This window comes from Anarhichas minor, unplaced genomic scaffold, assembly GCF_050575085.1.
Source record: "Anarhichas minor isolate MPS153535 unplaced genomic scaffold, ASM5057508v1 ptg000038l, whole genome shotgun sequence".
In the NCBI taxonomy this organism is placed as follows: domain Eukaryota; kingdom Metazoa; phylum Chordata; class Actinopteri; order Perciformes; family Anarhichadidae; genus Anarhichas; species Anarhichas minor.
The window spans coordinates 2,399,220-2,422,134 of record NW_027466484.1 but is presented as its reverse complement, the minus strand read 5'-3'; the positions used below and the strand labels follow the sequence as shown (position 1 = coordinate 2,422,134).

Below are 22,915 nucleotides of genomic sequence, written 5' to 3'. Positions count from 1 at the left end.
TTGCAAAGCTCTGTCCTGTTTTCCAAATATTAGCAGCCAAGTGAACATTTACTAAATTAAAATTGATTTAATGTCCAAAAAGCAGGTATATTAATCAGTAATATATACATGTATATTCTAATTTGATGGATCCATTGATCAAAAGACATGGAGCCCACAGTTGAGAGTCGAGAACAAAAGATATCTGAGAAGAAAAATGAAAATTGTAAAGGCTTGTGTCACGTCCTCCTTCCTCTCCCTCATCCGGTAAGAGGACAACAGCGGAGAGTCGTTCCGCGCTCCGATTGGCCCGCTGAATGTAACAACAGTGCTGATTGGCTGAGGGATTGCCGCTCCGGAGCTTCTATTTTGAACATAAAAACGGGGGTGCTGCACTCTGCTTTTTCTCAGAAACCAGGGGGCTGTCAGAGAGGGAGTTCGCTGTGCTGCAGCCCTCTGACACACACACACACACACACACACAACATCAGCAGCAGCTATGTGGCTTTAGTCGTTTGCAGGACCGAATCAAAATTTCACCACCGAGTCACTTCCAGCCGGTGTTTGGGATCCTATGTTTGGAAATGTTTTCTTAAGTTGTTGCTAGCTAACTGGTTAGCTTCCGGGTTAGCTTGACATTTGGACCGTCTTTTGCTAATTTGTTCCTCTCCAGACCCGAAATTCAAACTAAATCTTCGGCAGAGCGATACCGTCTGCTGGATTTAAAACAAATTGGACCGCTTAAGATGGAGTCGGATGATGTTTTTGTCTGCACCAGTCCTGTTAAGACCGTTTTGAAGAGCAGGCCCGACGGGATCCCCGGGCTTTCCTCGCTCTGCCTGCCCGAGTTGAGCACAAAGAACATGCACTGCAGGGACCTGTTCTCCCCTGGACCGGCCACTGTGCTGTCTCCTGTCACCAATTTGGCTCTGGACATGAACAACTTAGCTGGACTCGGAAGGTAATGTTATTTAATTTTTACATATTATTTCTTCCTGTGTATTTCATCTACAGCTGATTTTGTTTTTGTTCAAGCCCTGGATGAACCTTAATGTATTCCTAGCATGCACAGTCTGAGTTAATGTCCACATCACTGATGTTCATTCTTTTCCCCACACAGCCTGTGTGATACCCCGAAAAGGAGAAAGCATGCACCCCTTGAGAAGGTTCCCTCCTTTGCTTCTGATGTGTCATCTGATGCTGGTGAGTCCTCCTAACTATCTATTGCCTGTGCTAATTGATGCTGTTAGAGCTGATGCCCAAGGGCCAAATGTAAATCTATTGCACCTCCTGTCATAGTCTCGTCCTGTGATTACGCTCAATGCTTGTTTTTTAGTACTAAAAATTAAGTTGTAACTATTCAGTTAATTTTTCAAGCAAAATTAAAAGCATGACCTTGTTCCCAACTTCTCAATTAGGAGGATTTGCTATTTTTCTTTGTCTAACATGATTAATTAAATATATTAATATCATTTGGAATAATTGTAGCACTGATACGTCACCGGGTCTTAAGTGTAAAATCAAATCCAAGCTTGCGGTTACGTTGCCATTATACTGAGTATGCAGCGTTAATCCATCGGTATTCATCTGGCCGTTGGTGCCACTTTACCACCTGATGCTTATGTTGACCTGTGACACACATCTCTTCCTCCAGGCCTCGGCATGGACCTCCCCAGCCCCATGGATGCTGTTGAAATGGATGACACGTAAGTTGCACTGTCCGCGTCATGTCTGTTCTAATCAATCGGCCCGTGAGCTGTGCCGCTCTGCTTACCCACACACCGCCTCCACCCTGAGCCAAGCACTACTTCTCATCTGTAGGATTATTGTTTCTACCGTTAGCTTAAAGAGGATGGCTTCACTCATTATTTTTTTTACTAAGAAGATTAACTGATAAAGACATGTGATCTTAACTTTCCTTAAAGTGGCAATCCTTCAGATTTAAGTCCTGGGAAATGGTAGGATTTCTATTTGAGTGAAAACTATGCGTTTGTGCTTTTTGTTGATGCGCGAGCTTCACGTTTTCATAATCGTGTGCATAGTTCAATTAGTTTGTGTGTACACAATAGAGACAAACCATAATACGTCTTTCTCCAGGAATGTCACCACAGACGCCCAGTTGGTGATTTTGAAAATGTATAAATAATAAATATTGCACTGCTTTCATCAGTGAACCGTAGGCTCAATCACTGTTGTGTTACCTCCTTTGACAATAGTGAGTTAACAGACATGTATTGCAATGATCGGGCAACAAGCTTTACATTAGCTGGGAACATGCAGGTCCACCTTGTTATCTTGACCATGTTTGTCAGCGTACCCTCGGTCTGCTAATCTTGGGTGGCCCCTTCCTCTAAACTCTGCGCTGGGTGAGTCTCTGCAGACATCTGCCGCTGTCTGATGTGAGACTTCCTTTACAGCAGCATTTGGTCCTCAAGACCTCATTCACCTCCGGCTCGGTTGCTAGGAGGTTTTCCAGGTTGGGGGAGGACGCTTGGGTTTAATGATAGCGCACCCCCTCTGGGTTTTGGCACACTCTTCCTATGCACTGTTATATCAATATGAATAGGGGGGCTGCAGTTTCTTCTCCGTCCCGGCCTTAGAAATGAGGGCACCCCGGAGAACAACTGCCCTCCCTTCTCCTGGTCTGCATTGAATGGGACACGCTCGCTCCTCCACAAACAAAAGGCTCTTGCAGAAAATGGGTTGGCGGCGTTGGCTCCAGCAGGCATATGGTAGATTAGCTGATCCCTGCATCACTTCTCCCCCACTCACACCGAGCTCTCCGCTCATTTAGCATACAGGTGGGCATTACTCCAGTGCAAAGACCACCTCTTGCCTCTTTGCATTCAACCAACTTCCTCTAGTCCAACCGTTCCTCTCGCTTCCCCAAAAGAGCTTCAGATTCTTTTATCTCTGGAGTTTAATGGCACACGGTGTTCTTCGACCGCCAATGAAGGCCTGTCTGCCTCTTTCCTCCGCAGGTTTTATTATAAAGATCTTTGGCAGAAAAGTTATTGTCAACAATTTTGACTCCAGCGTTTTGAAGGCATTAAATTGAGCTCTGAGAGATCGTGAAGCTATTTTAGAACGAATGATTAATCAACTCATCGTTGGTTGCAGCCTTGTTTTTCTTTCTTGTACTATATTAGTTTTAATCTGTTTTATATTACTGACCTTTTCAACTAATTCTGAACCGTTTGTTTTCTGTTGCAGATTTGAAAAGGCCATTCAACAGTCGAGCAGAGTTGTCAACGAGTAAGTTGCTTTATGGTCAATAACCTGAAATCATTAACGGGTGTTTTTATTGCCTCATTATTTGAACAGTAGAACTAGAACAGTTTGTATTCACCACAGTGCTTCCTCTGTCCTCTACCAATTACAGGAGGATGCCAATTAGAAGAATCAACTCATTGCCAGTAAGGACATTTGTCATGTTTTTTTTTTTTTTTTAATTAGTCAAAACTTTGGCTGATGCTGTTGATTTGGCCGTTAATAAAGCACTAATATCCTCGTGTCAAAATGTTCCTCCAGAGGAGTTTTCATAAATCACACAGGGAGTTTTAAAAGAATCACAGCTGGATGTTTGTTTTATTGTGAGGCTTAAAAGCCAGTTGGGAATTTGTGTTGAGGGCAGATTTACATATTTAAAGAGTCCAGTGTGAACCTGCTGCAGGACCGCTTGTTTACAGTTGCTGGGCGTCTGCTGACTTGGATCCCTCATAATGTAATGTAATCTCCCCCCCCCCTCCTCTCAGCTCCAGCTCCAGAGTTACAGTCCGTCTCTGAAAGGACAGGAAACAGATTCCCACCGCTATGGAATATTCGGACAACAACCCTCCCAAATGGCGGCCTCCTCCTCCTCTCAACGCGACAACAAGGAAAACGTGCCGAAGGTCCGTGACACAGACGCTTCATAGATACGGTCGCAACCGTAGAACTCGTGTAATGCTCAGAGAACTGATTTGTTGCCATGACGAAGTCATTGCATTATTTGTCTTAAAGGTTTGGCCAATCTTTGGATTCTATTCTACCACTTAGAAGTTATTAGAGCGATATTGATTTCAATGTCTGGTGTTTAAAAGGAGATGAACCCAAACGCAGCTTGTTGTTGATGGTGCGTACAGCTGATGTGTGTCGGGAGCCTCTCCGCTGTTAACGGGTTTGATCTGCTGTGAAAACGCACCTTAAAGGTTGAGCATGAGTTCACTCTTTTAAAACACTTTTCTTTCTTTTTCTCAGGAGGGCTTTGAATTCAAGAAACCAACCAAGCCGGTGTCGCGGTGTCGCGTGCGCTCCTTCAACAGCAGTCAGGCCAGGGACGCGCTCGCCCGCCGCCCCAGCTCCGCTCCGGCCCTCATGGTACTTCAGCTTGTGATGAACGAGCGTTCAAACACCTGCTTCTGGAAAGACTAACGCGTCTTTTCTGTCGTTCCAGTTTTTGTCGCCCCCGCCGATCCAGCAGCTGGACTTCTTTGACTCCAGCCCCATGTTCCTGAGGCGTTCCTCCCCCACGTCCTCTCTGAACGACGACGAGGACGACGGCTTCCTGGACGTTCTGGATGACAACATGGAGGTGAGGCCCGGTCACTCGCGCTGAACATCAATGGAAATTATGTGTCGGCCAAATGGGTTTCTGTTCAGATTGTCTGAATCACTGCTTTCCTCTGGAGAATTCAGAACATCACACTTTTATTTCACGGGTCACTCACTCTTTGTTTCCTCGTCGCCTGCAGAACAACTGTGGGATGCCGATGGGAATGGCCAGCCTGCTCACTGCCCCGCTGGTGACCGACAGTTCAGGAGAAGACTCTGTAAGTTTGTGACTCTAGAAGCTGAAATGTTTATTAAGCTCACAGAGGACGTGTGGGTTATTGATTGAGTTTGTTTTTGTCTCCCTCAGCCCGTGATTCGCTGCCGGCCACGCAGCCTGTTTCGCTCCCCCTCCATGCCCAGTCCGCTCCCGCCCCGTCTCTGCGCCAAGCGTCCCGACTGCTCCGGAGACGAAAACACACCGGTCCGGGTGAAGAGGCGACGCAGCGTGGCAGGAACACAGGTCACCACCGTGGAACAGAACCCTGAATCCCCAAGACTGGTGAGTCCTCCTCGCTGCCCGCTGTAGTGAGGGATTGGTGTTTATACCACGTGGTGTCAATAGTTTAATGAGTCTACTGTTGACTTAATGGTAACAGGAAGCGGGGCCTTCATTTAAGTATCACCCTCCTTTGCCTGTTCGTTAGTTCATCTCGCCTGTAAACATTAGTGTTGGTTACTGGAGCCCAATATCCAGTATCGATCAGGGCTGGCTGTTGTCGCTGGCTTTGCAGACGATCTCAAATTTCCTAATTTTTCTCCTCGACTGCCTCCTTAAATCGTTCCCTTTCCTTCCAGGGTTGCTCTCTGCTCCAGAGGTCCAAGTCCTTCTGCCAGACAGACATCGAGAAGCTGCTGGACGGCGAGGACGGTTCTAACGAGCTGATAGGAGATTTCACCAAGGTGAGGACGTCACTGCTGTTTCTCACACTAGTAACTCAACTGTGACATTACTCTTCTCATCCAATTTCCTTTTTTCTCTTTCAGCCTTTCGTACTCCCCACAGTGGACGGCAAACATCAAGACCTCAAGTACATCACCCCGGACACGGTGAGTGGAGGCACTCGGCGCTAACCTAACAGATATTGAGTGTTTGGTCGGCGTGCCTTCTTGACAAATATTAAACATTTTGATTGTGTTTTTCAGATGGTGGCAGCTCTGTCCAGCCAGTTTAATCATCTCGTTGAGCAAGTTATTGTCATGGACTGCCGCTACCCCTACGAGTTTGATGGGGGACACATCAAGGTGAGAGAGAATCTCCAACATAGTTTTTTTTTTTTTTTTTTTTTTTTTTTTTTTTTTTTTATAAAAGCATTTACACGACAAGTCAGTGACAGCAATACAATATTTCAGTTTGAACGTATTTGTTTTTTAAATAATGGAGGATTGTCTGTATTCAGTTGACTGTACTTCTATGAATAAAGTGGTTGTGTTCGTCTCTGGTCTCAGGGTGCCCTGAACCTGCACCAGGAGGACCAGGTGGAGGACTTCCTCCTCAAAACGCCCATCGTCCCGTCCTGCCCGGACAAACGAGTCGTCGTCATCTTCCACTGCGAGTTCTCGTCGGAGCGCGGCCCTCGAATGTGCCGGTTCGTCAGGGAGCGAGACCGCGCCGCCAACGAGTATCCCAACCTCCACTACCCCGAGCTCTACATCCTCAAGGGCGGATACAAAGACTTCTTCCCTCACTTCCAGGTCAGTTTGGCTTCAGGTTCCTCTGTGAGCCGACAGATACTTTGTCTGCCACTCGAGCTTCAATAGAAGCCGTTAAACTCTGTTGGTATTTTTAATAAAATTAGCTCACGTCAAGGTCCACTTGCTAGCTTCTTCTTTGCATGTTTTTTATTTGAGATGATTTAGTCACATGTAACGTGGTTATTTCGTGGCCTCGAGCCACCTTTCCTCAAACATTTAGCGAGCAATTCTCCCGCGTAGTGTTGGTTTGAGTGAAACCCTCGTCAGTGCTTTGAACGCGTCTCCTTCTCTTCCACAGTCACAATGTGAACCTCAGTCCTACCGGCCCATGCACCACGAGGACTTCAAGGAGGACCTGAGGACGTTTCGCCTCAAGAGTCGCACCTGGGCCGGGGAGCGCAGCAAGAGAGACATGTACAGCCGACTGAAGAAGCTCTGAGCGCCTCCTCGTCCTCCCTAACTGCCTCTAAAACACACTGACCCCCCCCCCCCCTCTCCCCGAACTCCTGTCAGAGCCCGAGGCCTCGCCCCACCAACGAGGAAATACCTTTTGGAACTGCGCCATCAGAAGATTTTATAAAGTCCCTAAACGTTTCATTTAACTTTAGCAAAGTTAGTTATTTATGCAAATTTAAAGAGGGGAAAGAATGAACGCTTGACCTGAAGTGGTTGCTGAGGTGCAGTGACCAGATTTAATTGAGAAGCAATGTGATCATTTTTAAAACCACTTGGACCTGCTGCCTGTCTAACCGTTCTCATCTTGTGCAGGTGTTTGCAGCACGACTCACTGCCAGATTGCAATAATACAAACCACACTGCCAGTCTGAAGCTCGTCTTTCAGGCTCCTCACTGGATATTTCTGTTTTTTTATGTTGCATGTGTCATGTCCCACCTTTAATCTAAGCACTTAATTTAAATACCTTGAGATGGTGAGGTGCTTTTTTATTTTATTTTATTTTATTTTTTTTTATTTTTATTTTTTTTTTTTTTGGATGATGCTTTTATATATTTTTATGAATTGTTTACCCCATTTAGATATTAATCTGTTGAAACTAAGCCTTTCTCTAGGCATCCCAAAATGCAAATTAGCTATTTTAATGACAACTTGTACAGTCTAAAATGAATGCAGAGCTTTTTGTTTTCTGATCCGTTGCAATACACAAAACTTTCTTTTTTTTTTTTTTTTGTTTCTCACTCAGAAGATGCTAAAGCGTACTTCCTGTTACCTTTGCAGTGAGACGTTTCTGATGCTGCAGGTCAGCAAGTGTGAGAGGAGTTTTCATCTTTTTGTTTTGCTTTGATTCCTATTTTTATTTTATTTTCAGAGACGACGTGTCTTCCCCTCTGCAGAGCTAACGATGTCGGTTTATAACGAATGGGGTGGTTTGAATATTTTGGTGCAGGCTCGTGGGGGAGCTGCTGAAATAAAAAGCCTGTGTGTTCAGATGTGATGTGCAGGATCTTTATTTTGAATTGTCAGAAATTAGTTTTTCGTGCTGTGACAGTCATTTAATACACTTGTGACACGAAGATGCAATGTTTCCATACAGATACTTGAATGTTATTTTATTCGCTACCTTACTTCAGGAATTGAAACATGTTTTTGTGTGAAAGCTTACTTTAATTCATCAAATGTTTAGTGTCGAGCAGCCCACACAAATTAAAAAAATATTTAGACGTTGACACTTTATCAAAGAATAAGTAAACGAGGCAAATGTACCAAGCTTTTGATATGTGTGCTACAGACGCATCTCTCAATATAGCCGGGTTAAGAGTGTATGGGGTTAGTTGGATAACTGCAGAGTAAACCAGGGCTGTGCTTGCTGCATAGTGAGCTACAGTTACTCTGTCACAAGTACACAACTTGATCTCCGTACATCACACTCACATTTTCCCGCAATGGAACAAAATGTCTGTAGCTTGCCGGCTTCTTGCTAAAATGCTGCAATGCAATTGTTAACGATTGCTTTAGATTTACATCGTGCAACACGACACCTGCCTGGCAGCAGCTGATTAATGACCGACATCTTAATGTGCCGCTCACTTGAATAAACGGTTTATTGATTGTTATGCTGGGAACAGTGAAGCAGGCCTTTTTAAATGATCAACAGAAAGTTGTCTTGTTACTTGTAGCCCAGCTTTACATATCGGTCCATGATCTGGATTTAATGCCCCTCTGGGTTTGATTCAAGGCTGTAATCCTGTTAGCAGGTTTGTCAACGTAAACTAGACTTTCCACTTTTTAACTCTAAGAATGGCACATCTGCCGGATTGTTTGGTCTTCTCCTCTGCAGGACGAGGACACACGTTTTTCCTGCACACACACACAGCAGTTCCTGTTTTTTCAAATCCTCCCTCTAGCCGGCCCTGGGAGTGGCCTCTCTGCTGCAGCACGTGCCCGTGCATACATATCCACATTCCTGTATGCAGAGGGAGGCTTTGTGGGGACGGCGCCTGGCAGCCAGCCGTTCCCCCGACAGAAGAGGGGAGACAAAAGTCAGAGCCACCACCTCCTGCTGTAAACACGTGACCGATCGGACGGAGGGTTGTAAAAGCACCACTCCCTCCCTTCTGGCACTCTACCAGTTTGAAATCAGGCAGTTTCCTATCGGCCATGTGGGTTTGGGAGAGGGAGGGCCAGCCTTTATTTCACAGATCTAAAGACTAATTTATAGAAAACAGTTTGTAGCTGACACAAGTAACTGTTGGTTGTGTTGCGCGATTAAACTGAAAACGCTTTAACTCCTTCCTAAACCCTGGAGGTAAGTGTTGGCAGGATAGTAAGATGGGATGGATCTCTGTGATCTTAACATGTTTGTCAATGAGCCTTCTCCATTCAAATCAAGCAGCAACCTTTGTCTGAGCAAGACCACTAATGGCCAGTTGCTGATGTTTAAGGGGCCTCGCACCTTCACACGAGGCCCACATAATGCAACACTCGCTGGAGCCTCCGCTTCAACAGGTTTTAAAATGTAGAGTCCGTGGCAGGTCTGTCGAAGGAGGAACGGTTGTACAGCTGGACCCATCCAATTAGGAGCTGGAGGCTCCACAAAGAAATACAAGACTGTTAATGTGTGCTGTTTCTGACTTGCTTGTTTTATGTATACTTTGTCAATAACTTTAAAATCTTCATATTAAAAGATTGTTTTGGATATTAGGTGTTGTGACTTGCTGTGGTTAAAGGTCATTATTCTCATAAAGTTCTCAAAAAATGCTTCAAGTTAAAGGAACAGTTCGTCATTTCAGGAAATAAACTTATTTGCTTTCTAGCCGAGAGTTGGACGAGAAGATTGATGCAAATCTCGTATAAAGTTACAATCAGCTTCAAGACGGGAATGATTTTCTTAGGATTAAACGTGTTAATTAGAGATGCTGATTTTGTTGCCTTTGGACAGAGCCATGCTAACTGTTTACCTGTTTCCATTCCCTAAGCTAAGCTAAACTAAGCTAAGCGACTGCTGGTTCATGGCTCCCATACAGGAATGAGAAGGGTTTCTACCTGTTGATCTAAACTTAATCTTCCCCAAATGTTGAGCCATTCCTGCTGCATGTTTTGACTCGTAGCTTTTTACCTCTACGTACGACCTGTGATGAGTCACTAGCATGAAGGGTTGGTATCTGGTGTAGATGGGGATTAGCATCATGTTTAGCATTGGGGGCCTGTTCTCCCTGTAGAGAAATACAAATCCATCTGTCCATCCGTCATTACAGCAACAACCCCCGGCAGAGTTACCCTAAAAACGTCCACCTCTCTTCCCCAGGCCTGTCCTGTTTCATACCCCCACCCCGGGCTCCTGCAGGGCTCAATCAAAGGTGTCCTCACACAAAGCTCCAGCCTGGGTGTCACCTTTAAACCCTCGTCTGCTTTGACCCGTTGACACTGACAGTAAATGGACACACCGGCCTGTGAAACAAGCCCAAACAACCTGGCGAGGGCGGTGAAACACAGGGCGTAACCCTGTTGTTTCAAAAGGAAGGGCGGGGGGGTTGTTTGTTTTTTGGAAGTGAACTTTCTTTTTGAATGTTATCGAGGATGAAGAGCCTTTGTTTCTGCTCTTGCTGGTGTTTCTGCTCTCTGCACATCCTCTGCAGGCTGAGATGATTTCACCATAAGTTCAGGATGTTTTCATTTCCCCTGCTGAGAAAGATATTGTAGTCTTTAGCTTCCTTTATTTCAAACTCGTGGGCCTCGCTGTCATTGGTCCTCCCCTTCGCCCACATCCTGTTGTTGTTCTCGTTCAGCTGGTTTGTTTCATCAGAGGGAGCTGTGACTCAGAGTTAAAAAACACTGTTGTGGTGTTCACGGCTGCACATCCTCCATGCTCCCTGCTTTTTGAACATCTGATCCCCTGTATACCGTTGCTGCAGTGAACATCTGACCTTCTGGAAATCTGGCTTCACTTTGCATTTTCACACTGATTGTGGCTGATCATTACCTCCAGAGATCCTGCTCATTTACTCACCTGCAAAGTGCTCTGGGTTAATTATAACACACAGCGTGGGAGTTGCAGAAATAGTTCTTGTCCACACCTTTTCAGATGAAGAGCTTCACAAAGCTAGACTGAACATTAAGTGAAGGCTTGGACATCAAACCCAACCTTAATCTAAAGTAGGCAATGTACGGTTAATATGAAGCTACGGTCAGCAGGTAGCTTAGCTTAGAATGAAGACTGGAATCAGGGGGAAAACAGCTAGCTTGGCCTTGTCTGAAGGTAAAATCTGAACAGAGCCAGGCTAGCTGTTTCCCCCTGTTTGCAGTCTTTATGCTAAGCTAAGCTAACTGTCTGCTGGCTGGAGCTTCATATTAAATGTACAGTCATGAGAAAATGTCGAACTACTCTCTTAAAATTAGTCTTTTGACTAGATTAAGACGCATTAATGAACATGATACAAAGCTCAAAGTGATAGTAGCTTATACAGAAGGGGATTCTGGTGTTCATTTTTGTGACAAATTTGACAACTACACACGTCTACGTTCTAGCAATAAACTTTTTATAGCATTTTAACATGTTACGCAAACTGTATTTCATTACAATTATCAAGCATCAGACAGAACTTGTCCGGCTGGTCGAGCTTTTCGGTCGTCCCTGCGGCAGTACCAACAAGACTCCCCGAGTTAAATATAACTTAATCTTCGTTAGTGCTGAAAAAACAACAACTGACCATCCCCTAATTCAAGACGAGGCTAAATGTCTGTCCCCAGTTTCATGGCAATCCATCCAAAAGATGTAAGATGGAGAAAAAGTCAGGTGTTGTTACCAAATTCATGCAAATCCATCTAGTAGATTTGGAGGTACAGTATTTCACTGCTAAATTGAAATCTTCTAATCAGACAACATTCATTTTAAGTTAATAAACTTGACTCCTTGGAGGTTCAATTTAAGCATTCATTAGTCTGGAAGAAGCTCTAATGGCCCTCCAGGAGATCAGTAAATTCAAGGCAATGCTGAGGACTCTGCTCGAGGCACTAGATTAAAAGTCAGAGGAGGTAATTCAGGTTCATCTGCTGGGGACCATGAATGTCTTTAATTTGATGGCAATTTGCCCATTCATCTCTGAGATATTTCAGTGACCACAGTGGTGGACAGACAGACATCGCTATCCCTAAAGCCATTAAACCGTATGCACTTATGTGCTGCTGCTCTCGTCTTACAGCTGTAAAGAAAATGACAAAAAGCAGAGCAGAATGTCAGATAAAGAAAGATTTTAATCCCTAACAAAATGAAATCCCACAAACAACAAGAACCATCGCATCCTCAGGTCTTGTTACAGCGTGTCTCAGTCTCAGCAGCTGATGGGCAGAGGGTGAGGAGGTTAACAGGACGGTAGAGTGAATGTCTTTTTTCTTTTCTACCCCCCTACACACACACACACACACACACACACACACACACACACACACACACACACACACACTGAGCAGGGCCTGTCGGAGTAAAGAAGCGTGACCAGCAGCAGCTGTTGGATTAACAGCTGCCTCTGTTTGTCTTCTGAGACCCCCAAAACAATCTCTGGTCTGATCTCTCACTCAACCTCTCAGCAGCCTCCTCCTCCTGTTTTAATCCACATCTACACAACGACACGCTTTCTCAAATTCTTATCAGTTTCAGTCTTTCGGTTATTTCTAATTCAATTGAGGTCGATCTGATCTGATCAGATTAATTTATCCTTGTTGTACATTTGTCAAGAAAAAAGAATTCACTGGTTCCAGCTTCACAAATGCATTTTTTTCTGGTATTCTATGATAATATATTGAATATCTTTATGTTTTGTGCCTTATATCCTGTCTTCACCTTCCTAAACATCTTGTAGAGGTCCTATTTTCCTTAATATTACTTAAGATGTTGCTTCTCCCTACATTTGTTAGTCTTGGTTTGAATATAATATAATATAACGTAATGTAATGTAATGTAATATAATATAATATAATATAATATAACATAGTAATGTAATGTAATGTAATGTAATGTAATATAATATAACATAGTAATGTAATGTAATATAATATAATATAACATAGTAATGTAATGTAATGTAATGTAATATAACATAGTAATGTAATGTAATATAATATAATATAATATAACATAGTAATGTAATGTAATGTAATGTAATATAATATAATATAACATAGTAATATAATTTAATATAATATAATATAATGTAATGTATAATGCGAGCGCCATCTGGTGGTTCAAACAACGCGTAGCAACTATTACCAAGAGCGGTCAGCTGACTAACGCGGAAGTGAGGAATCAGTAGCAACATTAGTAAACACTGCTCGTGAGACGTAATTGTCCACACGTGACAACATGGTTCGTTGTTTCCTGATCCATAGCGTCTGTCCGGTCGGTGCTCTTGGTGCCGGAGAGAGTCGGGTTCTTTACTCTCGGGTCTTCGGTCCAGATGAGGGGATCCTGTCCGACCAGGACCGAGGGCTCAGCCCGGAGGAGAGACGGCTTCTGCAGAAGGAGAAGACCTCAGTGGTGGCTCGGTGAGTCGTCCTTAATAAATTACACTGTTTCATACTTTTCCTGTCAATTGAAAAACATGTATCTCCAAATTGATTGACTTTTGACAATTTTGAGGAACCTTAAGAGCAGTACTTTAGTACATGATGCATAGTTTAAGAGCAGTACTTTAGTACATGATGCATAGTTTAAGAGCAGTACTTTAGTACATGATGCATAGTTTAAGAGCAGTACTTTAGTACATGATGCATAGTTTAAGAGCAGTACTTTAGTACATGATGCATAGTTTAAGAGCAGTACTTTAGTACATGATACATAGTTTAAGAGCAGTACTTTAGTACATGATGCATAGTTTAAGAGCAGTACTTTAGTACATGATGCATAGTTTAAGAGCAGTACTTTAGTACATGATGCATAGTTTAAGAGCAGTACTTTAGTACATGATACATAGTTTAAGAGCAGTACTTTAGTACATGATGTATAGTTTAAGAGCAGTACTTTAGTACATGATGCATCGTTTAAGAGCAGTACTTTAGTACATGATGCATAGTTTAAGAGCAGTACTTTAGTACATGATGCATAGTTTAAGAGCAGTACTTTAGTACATGATGCATAGTTTAAGAGCAGTACTTTAGTACATGATGCATAGTTTAAGAGCAGTACTTTAGTACATGATGTATAGTTTAAGAGCAGTACTTTAGTACATGATGCATAGTTTAAGAGCAGTACTTTAGTACATGATGCATAGTTTAAGAGCAGTACTTTAGTACATGATGCATAGTTTAAGAGCAGTACTTTAGTACATGATGCATAGTTTAAGAGCAGTACTTTAGTACATGATGCATAGTTTAAGAGCAGTACTTTAGTACATGATGCATAGTTTAAGAGCAGTACTTTAGTACATGATGCATAGTTTAAGAGCAGTACTTTAGTACATGATGCATAGTTTAAGAGCAGTACTTTAGTACATGATGCATAGTTTAAGAGCAGTACTTTAGTACATGATACATAGTTTAAGAGCAGTACTTTAGTACATGATGCATAGTTTAAGAGCAGTACTTTAGTACATGATGGTACTTTAGTACATGATACATAGTTTAAGAGCAGTACTTTAGTACATGATGCATAGTTTAAGAGCAGTACTTTAGTACATGATACATAGTTTAAGAGCAGTACTTTAGTACATGATGCATAGTTTAAGAGCAGTACTTTAGTACATGATGCATAGTTTAAGAGCAGTACTTTAGTACATGATACATAGTTTAAGAGCAGTACTTTAGTACATGATACATAGTTTAAGAGCAGTACTTTAGTACATGATACATAGTTTAAGAGCAGTACTTTAGTACATGATGCATAGTTTAAGAGCAGTACTTTAGTACATGATACATAGTTTAAGAGCAGTACTTTAGTACATGATGCATAGTTTAAGAGCAGTACTTTAGTACATGATACATAGTTTAAGAGCAGTACTTTAGTACATGATGCATAGTTTAAGAGCAGTACTTTAGTACATGATGCATAGTTTAAGAGCAGTACTTTAGTACATGATGCATAGTTTAAGAGCAGTACTTTAGTACATGATGCATAGTTTAAGAGCAGTACTTTAGTACATGATGCATAGTTTAAGAGCAGTACTTTAGTACATGATGCATAGTTTAAGAGCAGTACTTTAGTACATGATACATAGTTTAAGAGCAGTACTTTAGTACATGATGCATAGTTTAAGAGCAGTACTTTAGTACATGATGTATAGTTTAAGAGCAGTACTTTAGTACATGATGCATAGTTTAAGAGCAGTACTTTAGTACATGATGCATAGTTTAAGAGCAGTACTTTAGTACATGATGCATAGTTTAAGAGCAGTACTTTAGTACATGATGCATAGTTTAAGAGCAGTACTTTAGTACATGATACATAGTTTAAGAGCAGTACTTTAGTACATGATACATAGTTTAAGAGCAGTACTTTAGTACATGATGCATAGTTTAAGAGCAGTACTTTAGTACATGATGTATAGTTTAAGAGCAGTACTTTAGTACATGATGCATAGTTTAAGAGCAGTACTTTAGTACATGATGCATAGTTTAAGAGCAGTACTTTAGTACATGATACATAGTTTAAGAGCAGTACTTTAGTACATGATACATAGTTTAAGAGCAGTACTTTAGTACATGATGCATAGTTTAAGAGCAGTACTTTAGTACATGATGCATAGTTTAAGAGCAGTACTTTAGTACATGATGCATAGTTTAAGAGCAGTACTTTAGTACATGATGCATAGTTTAAGAGCAGTACTTTAGTACATGATACATAGTTTAAGAGCAGTACTTTAGTACATGATGTATAGTTTAAGAGCAGTACTTTAGTACATGATGCATAGTTTAAGAGCAGTACTTTAGTACATGATGCATAGTTTAAGAGCAGTACTTTAGTACATGATGCATAGTTTAAGAGCAGTACTTTAGTACATGATGCATAGTTTAAGAGCAGTACTTTAGTACATGATGCATAGTTTAAGAGCAGTACTTTAGTACATGATACATAGTTTAAGAGCAGTACTTTAGTACATGATGCATAGTTTAAGAGCAGCACTTTAGTACATGATGTATAGTTTAAGAGCAGTACTTTAGTACATGATGCATAGTTTAAGAGCAGTACTTTAGTACATGATGCATAGTTTAAGAGCAGTACTTTAGTACATGATACATAGTTTAAGAGCAGTACTTTAGTACATGATGCATAGTTTAAGAGCAGTACTTTAGTACATGATGCATAGTTTAAGAGCAGTACTTTAGTACATGATGCATAGTTTAAGAGCAGTACTTTAGTACATGATACATAGTTTAAGAGCAGTACTTTAGTACATGATGCATAGTTTAAGAGCAGTACTTTAGTACATGATGCATAGTTTAAGAGCAGTACTTTAGTACATGATGCATAGTTTAAGAGCAGTACTTTAGTACATGATGCATAGTTTAAGAGCAGTACTTTAGTACATGATACATAGTTTAAGAGCAGTACTTTAGTACATGATGCATAGTTTAAGAGCAGTACTTTAGTACATGATGCATAGTTTCAGAGCAGTACTTTAGTACATGATACATAGTTTAAGAGCAGTACTTTAGTACATGATGCATAGTTTAAGAGCAGTACTTTAGTACATGATACATAGTTTAAGAGCAGTACTTTAGTACATGATGCATAGTTTAAGAGCAGTACTTTAGTACATGATACATAGTTTAAGAGCAGTACTTTAGTACATGATACATAGTTTAAGAGCAGTACTTTAGTACATGATGCATAGTTTAAGAGCAGTACTTTAGTACATGATGCATAGTTTAAGAGCAGCACTTTAGTACATGATGCATAGTTTAAGAGCAGTACTTTAGTACATGATGCATAGTTTAAGAGCAGTACTTTAGTACATGATACATAGTTTAAGAGCAGTACTTTAGTACATGATGCATAAGAGCAGTACTTTAGTACATGATACATAGTTTAAGAGCAGTACTTTAGTACATGATGCATAAGAGCAGCACTTTAGTACATGATACATAGTTTAAGAGCAGTACTTTAGTACATGATGCATAGTTTAAGAGCAGTACTTTAGTACATGATGCATAAGAGCAGTACTTTAGTACATGATGCATAGTTTAAGAGCAGTACTTTAGTACATGATGCATAGTTTAAGAGCAGTACTTTAGTACATGATGCATAGTTTAAGAGCAGTACTTTAGTACATGATGCATAGTTTAAGAGCAGTACTTTAGTACATGATACATAGTTTAAGAGCAGTACTTTAGTACATGATGCATAGTTTAAGAGCAGTACTTTAGTACATGATACATAGTTTAAGAGCAGTACTTTTGTACATGATGCATAGTTTAAGAGCAGTACTTTAGTACATGATGCATAGTTTAAGAGCAGTACTTTAGTACATGATGGTACTTTAGTACATGATACATAGTTTAAGAGCAGTACTTTAGTACATGATGCATAGTTTAAGAGCAGTACTTTAGTACATGATACATAGTTTAAGAGCAGTACTTTAGTACATGATGCATAGTTTAAGAGCAGTACTTTAGTACATGATGCATAGTTTAAGAGCAGTACTTTAGTACATGATGCATAGTTTAAGAGCAGTACTTTAGTACATGATGCATAGTTTAAGAGCAGTACTTTAGTACATGATGCATAGTTTAAGAGCAGTACTTTAGTACATGATACATAGTTTAAGAGCAGTACTTTAGTACATGATGCATAGTTTAAGAGCAGTACTTTAGTACATGATACATAGTTTAAGAGCAGTACTTTAGTACATGATGCATAGTTTAAGAGCAGTACTTTAGTACATGATACATAGTTTAAGAGCAGTACTTTAGTACATGATACATAGTTTAAGAGCAGTACTTTAGTACATGATGCATAGTTTAAGAGCAGCACTTTAGTACATGATGTATAGTTTAAGAGCAGTACTTTAGTACATGATGCATAGTTTAAGAGCAGTACTTTAGTCCATGATGCATAGTTTAAGAGCAGTACTTTAGTACATGATGCATAGTTTAAGAGCAGTACTTTAGTACATGATACATAGTTTAAGAGCAGTACTTTAGTACATGATGCATAGTTTAAGAGCAGTACTTTAGTACATGATGCATAGTTTAAGAGCAGTACTTTAGTACATGATGCATAGTTTAAGAGCAGTACTTTAGTACATGATGCATAGTTTAAGAGCAGTACTTTAGTACATGATGCATAGTTTAAGAGCAGTACTTTAGTACATGATACATAGTTTAAGAGCAGTACTTTAGTACATGATACATAGTTTAAGAGCAGTACTTTAGTACATGATGCATAGTTTAAGAGCAGCACTTTAGTACATGATGTATAGTTTAAGAGCAGTACTTTAGTACATGATACATAGTTTAAGAGCAGTACTTTAGTACATGATGCATAGTTTAAGAGCAGTACTTTAGTACATGATGCATAGTTTAAGAGCAGTACTTTAGTACATGATACATAGTTTAAGAGCAGTACTTTAGTACATGATGCATAGTTTAAGAGCAGTACTTTAGTACATGATACATAGTTTAAGAGCAGTACTTTAGTACATGATACATAGTTTAAGAGCAGTACTTTAGTACATGATGCATAGTTTAAGAGCAGCACTTTAGTACATGATGTATAGTTTAAGAGCAGTACTTTAGTACATGATGCATAGTTTAAGAGCAGTACTTTAGTACATGATGCATAAGAGCAGTACTTTAGTACATGATGCATAGTTTAAGAGCAGTACTTTAGTACATGATGCATAGTTTAAGAGCAGTACTTTAGTACATGATGCATAGTTTAAGAGCAGTACTTTAGTACATGATGCATAGTTTAAGAGCAGTACTTTAGTACATGATGCATAGTTTAAGAGCAGTACTTTAGTACATGATACATAGTTTAAGAGCAGTACTTTAGTACATGATACATAGTTTAAGAGCAGTACTTTAGTACATGATGCATAGTTTAAGAGCAGTACTTTAGTACATGATGCATAGTTTAAGAGCAGTACTTTAGTACATGATGCATAGTTTAAGAGCAGTACTTTAGTACATGATGCATAGTTTAAGAGCAGTACTTTAGTACATGATACATAGTTTAAGAGCAGTACTTTAGTACATGATGCATAGTTTAAGAGCAGTACTTTAGTACATGATACATAGTTTAAGAGCAGTACTTTAGTACATGATGCAGAGTAACATTCTGCCCTCTGCATCACTCTCCAGTGCAGCTGGACTGATGCACCAATAGACTGCTTCACCTGGGGACCAACACGACAGAAGTCAGGGAATACATAACTGTTCTAACTAGCTTTGTCTGAACAGAATAAATAAAAGCAGTGGTGTAGGATACGAGCTCTAGTTCAATGCCTACAGCGCCCTCCTCCTGTTTTCCACTGTACTGCACCCACTTCCTCTCTGCTTCCTGCTGATTCCCTGATTGCACACAGTGTCAAAAGCATCAGAGAAAGCCGGTGGAGGCTGTCAATCTTTTTTTTAGCATTCGCCTAATTTGTTTTCAGCAAAAGAGGATTTATGTCACAGTATGTGTGTGTGTGTGTGTGTGTGTAGTTTTCTGCTCTCCCACATGACAGCCTGTAACTACTGATTACTGCTGTCAGAGGAACCGCTCCCTCTCTGTGCACTGGGAAAGACTGACTGTAAAAGACCTCCGTTGTACTAAGTTATTAATGTATACTTGAGTTATTAATGATACATTTCTGCACTGTGTGAGATCTAAAGTAGGCAGCTGGGCAGGGAATCTGTATCCAGTGTGGCTGACAAGTTCTCAAATATAGTATTTTCTAGTTTTTTGTTATTTCATATCATTCTGAATCAAATACCTTTGGTTTAAAAAACAACAACAAATATATTTTCAGACATAATGTGATGTCACATAAGGTTATGTTCTAATGATTTTAGATGTGAATTTGTCTTTATTTTTAACTCTAAATACACAGAAAATGATACAAACATGCCACAACAACAGGATACATATATTCTAATCTTAATTATGACTAAGATGATTCAGAATTCTGGTTAACTGCCTGTTTCTATATTTCCGATCCTCTGCGACTCAGGCAGGTCTGGAGCGCCGTCTCTCTGTCCCGGGAGGCTTCGGGTCGGCTGCTGGTGGAGACGGAGCCCGGCGAGGAGGCGCTCGCCCTGCAGGAGGCCGACGGCGGGGTGGTGCGTCTGAGAGCTGGAGACCCCTTCTCTGAGGAGATGAGCGCTCTGTGGCTGGGCGTCCAGAGTCTGGGCTTCACGCTGGTCTGCGAGCCCCACGAGAACCTCCTGCTGGCCGAGGGGACCCTGCACAACCTGACCCGACACTGCCTGGAAACTCTGCACATGCTGGGGCAGGGCAGCGAGGTGAGCACCACGCAGACACGGGAAACCAGTGTGTGTTGCACACTGAGGAACCCTTTTTTCAGGGTTCCTCAGTAGATGCTTTAGAGCTTTTTCTGGCGCATGTTTGTGTCTCACAAGGGAACGTTAGCCAGCCAACGCTTTGCCTCTCACTGATGATGTGTCCTTACTGGCATTGTGATATTCAAATGTAAGTAGTCATTGAAATGATGCGTTTTTAATTTGTCATTTTTGTTCATTCTTGAGCACATTTAGATATATAAAAATAACTAGCTTTGTGTTTTACAAACATTTTTCTTTTTTAATGGAATCCAACCATTAGGCAGAAGCGCTGCGGGAGAAAAAACTGTGAAAATCACTATTTTTCAGTTTTCACAAATGGACTAAAGGTTTCTCAGATCCAACTGGGGATCGGGAAGGTTGTTCGATGTGCAGCACTTTGAAGCAGTGTGGCAACAGAGGATTGGCTGAGAAATGCTATTATCTCAGAACTTAGACAGCATCTTCAGCCTTGTTGTTGAGATCTTCAGGCAGCCTTTGACTTGCTGACACATTAAAATGGCCCCATGAGAAGCCACGATCTATTCAACACTTAGCAGAGTCTGGCTGTGTTCGCCCCTCTGTCGGAGTTTAGCTCTGTGTATCAATCCGCTGTTGAAAGTAGTCCCCGACTAAAATGAACTCTTTACTCCTGTTTGAGTAACATGGACTGGATGGTGTATTTTACAGGTGCAGCTTTAATGATATTCTATTCAAATGAAACCTTTTTGTAGCAGAGTGTTCTCTCCACAGAACTGTCGCCGTGTGGAGTGTTGCTCAGCGATACGCTCAGCAAACAGCAGTTACAAAAACACAGGCAACAGTAATGTTTCTTTCATCATCTGATCGTTAAAAACGAGTCTGCAACGCTTTCCCTGCAGGTCCTGCTGAGGAGCAACCGCGTGGATGCTCTGCTCAGCCGCCTGCTTCCTCACGGGCAGCTCCTCTTCCTCAACCACCGCTTCGCCCAGAGTCTGGAGAAGGAGGTGGCGGCGTACGTGGCCAAGTGAAGCAGAGCTGTTTGAGCTCAGCTACTGCTCGCTGTGACTGCTGTCTGTTACCGGAGAAACTGGCTGGCTGCTGTTCACCGCTGGTGACATTGTTCTGCGGCGGCAGAAGAAGCTGCTGGTTCCCGATTGCACGAGGTGGCAAACACATCGAGTGGTAAATATCTCCCTCAGCCACTTGCAGCTCACTGTTGACTGTTTACTGTGTGGGAGGCCTCAGTTCAAATCCTGTTTGTCAAATTGAAGAGTGGAAAGGAGAATGTGCCAGTTAAGACCTACTCGTCAACATCAAAGACGGAGATTTATCTGATTCACCGTACTTTAAATGTCATCGTGTGGCCTTCAGGAACCAGACATCACCTATTGTTTTCCCTTATTTTTTGATCATTCTGGGAATCTAAATGAATGTGAGAGTGCGTTACTGCCTCACTGTGACTTCTAAATGCACCTCTTTGTTCCTGAAGAGTGGGAGGAAACCGCCGTTTGTTTCTGTGCAATGCAAATTATGATTCACTGCTTAGCAACAAACAGCAAAGAAAGATCAAAGCCAGACCTTTTTAATGTCACTTTGAACCAGAAATATCATCGTTGTTGAGACATTGAGGACAATGAAGAAGGCAGGACATGAAATATTAAACTCAAAATGAAGGACATGTAGAGATGTTGGCATGCAAAATACAGAATACAACAGGATATGAGGAAGTACCACACAAACATCCAGACACATCCTGTACCGTGTGAACATCTGTTCGACTGTGGCCCCCCCGTTGAACACAGACTCGACTGCTCATCCTCCAGGCCTCATAAAAACTACCAGCTTGTCTTTTTTTCTGCTGGCAGCCAAAATCCAAACCCAGAGACTAAAACTGTGTCTGGATGCCAACATCAACTGCTTTGATCTTCTCCTTTTTTTCTGTATTAAAAAAAAATAAATCAAAAAACTCATTTTTAGCACCACCCAAGGCGTATTCTTTGAAACTTGTGTACTCTGCAATCAAGGACACGCGGTGCGCTTTCCAAAAAGACGAGGCCCCGGGGATCACACATTAAATATGATAGAACACACAAGAGAAAGATTTAGAGGTTGTGTGCGTCTCACGGGGAATAAAAGGAAAAACACAAGCTCAGCGTCGGATGGATAAAAAACCACCTGCAAACTGAACAGCAGCAGTTCTAATGTAAGACCAGCAGAGGGCGACGCTCATCCCGTCAGCCGTGTGGAGGCAATAAATATGGAATTAAGTTTCCAATATAAATGGGATGTGTACTTCCCCATGTCTCTACTTCATTTAGTCAGATCGGGTCCACTGCCAGATCTGTCCAGTGCATTTCTCTTATTGGGGGGGGGGGCATTTCATCATCCTCACCTCCACCACAGCATCCACCTGTAGACTCTGAGTCCACCTGCGCCTTCAGGGGAGAGGTGTTCTTATGGCAGCAGATCAATCACTCATGTGGATGGAGGGTTCAGGGTTCAAAATACACACACACATTTATTTCTTGTTTATTAGTTGGTTCTTTCCAAAAAGGACGATTCTTTCTGAGCAGGATTTGGAAAATACCAAAATACCAAATCAGTCCACAACCCTCAAAGTGAAAAGCTTCTCACCTTGTGTAGACACACAAGATGATTTTGTGACATGGTAGCTCACCTGGAAGAGGGGTCGGGTCGCCCCATGTGCAAGCGGCCGGGGTTGCCAGATCATATTCCGTT

At 41.5% G+C, this 22,915-nt stretch overlaps 2 protein-coding genes across 2 annotated transcripts; both read left to right on the top strand.

Annotated features, from left to right (window-relative positions):
* Positions 1-405: 405 nt before the first annotated feature.
* On the top strand, positions 406-7,708 carry cdc25b (cell division cycle 25B). The gene is made up of 15 exons (XM_076107386.1): positions 406-940; positions 1,100-1,182; positions 1,634-1,685; positions 3,193-3,234; positions 3,362-3,395; positions 3,735-3,872; positions 4,219-4,338; positions 4,415-4,552; positions 4,713-4,790; positions 4,880-5,071; positions 5,368-5,472; positions 5,557-5,619; positions 5,716-5,814; positions 6,019-6,264; positions 6,563-7,708. The coding sequence occupies exons 1-15, from the start codon at positions 726-728 to the stop codon at positions 6,701-6,703; spliced, it is 1,746 nt and encodes a 581-aa protein (XP_075963501.1). The 5' UTR covers positions 406-725; the 3' UTR covers positions 6,704-7,708.
* A 5,303-nt stretch (positions 7,709-13,011) lies between these two features.
* Positions 13,012-22,158, top strand: ap5s1 (adaptor related protein complex 5 subunit sigma 1). The gene is made up of 3 exons (XM_076107354.1): positions 13,012-13,258; positions 19,867-20,158; positions 21,076-22,158. The coding sequence occupies exons 1-3, from the start codon at positions 13,077-13,079 to the stop codon at positions 21,202-21,204; spliced, it is 603 nt and encodes a 200-aa protein (XP_075963469.1). The 5' UTR covers positions 13,012-13,076; the 3' UTR covers positions 21,205-22,158.
* Positions 22,159-22,915: the final 757 nt, after the last annotated feature.

Bases quoted from the DNA above. Each gene is read 5' to 3' on its own strand.
- cdc25b (XM_076107386.1), top strand. From the start codon at position 726: ATGGAGTCGGATGATGTTTTTGTCTGCACCAGTCCTGTTAAGACCGTT. The intron at 941-1,099 runs GTAATGTTATTT...TTCCCCACACAG, and splicing joins AACTTAGCTGGACTCGGAAG to CCTGTGTGATACCCCGAAAA. The intron at 5,620-5,715 runs GTGAGTGGAGGC...TGTGTTTTTCAG, and splicing joins AGTACATCACCCCGGACACG to ATGGTGGCAGCTCTGTCCAG.
- ap5s1 (XM_076107354.1), top strand. From the start codon at position 13,077: ATGGTTCGTTGTTTCCTGATCCATAGCGTCTGTCCGGTCGGTGCTCTT. The intron at 13,259-19,866 runs GTGAGTCGTCCT...TCTGCGACTCAG, and splicing joins AAGACCTCAGTGGTGGCTCG to GCAGGTCTGGAGCGCCGTCT. The intron at 20,159-21,075 runs GTGAGCACCACG...CTTTCCCTGCAG, and splicing joins TGCTGGGGCAGGGCAGCGAG to GTCCTGCTGAGGAGCAACCG.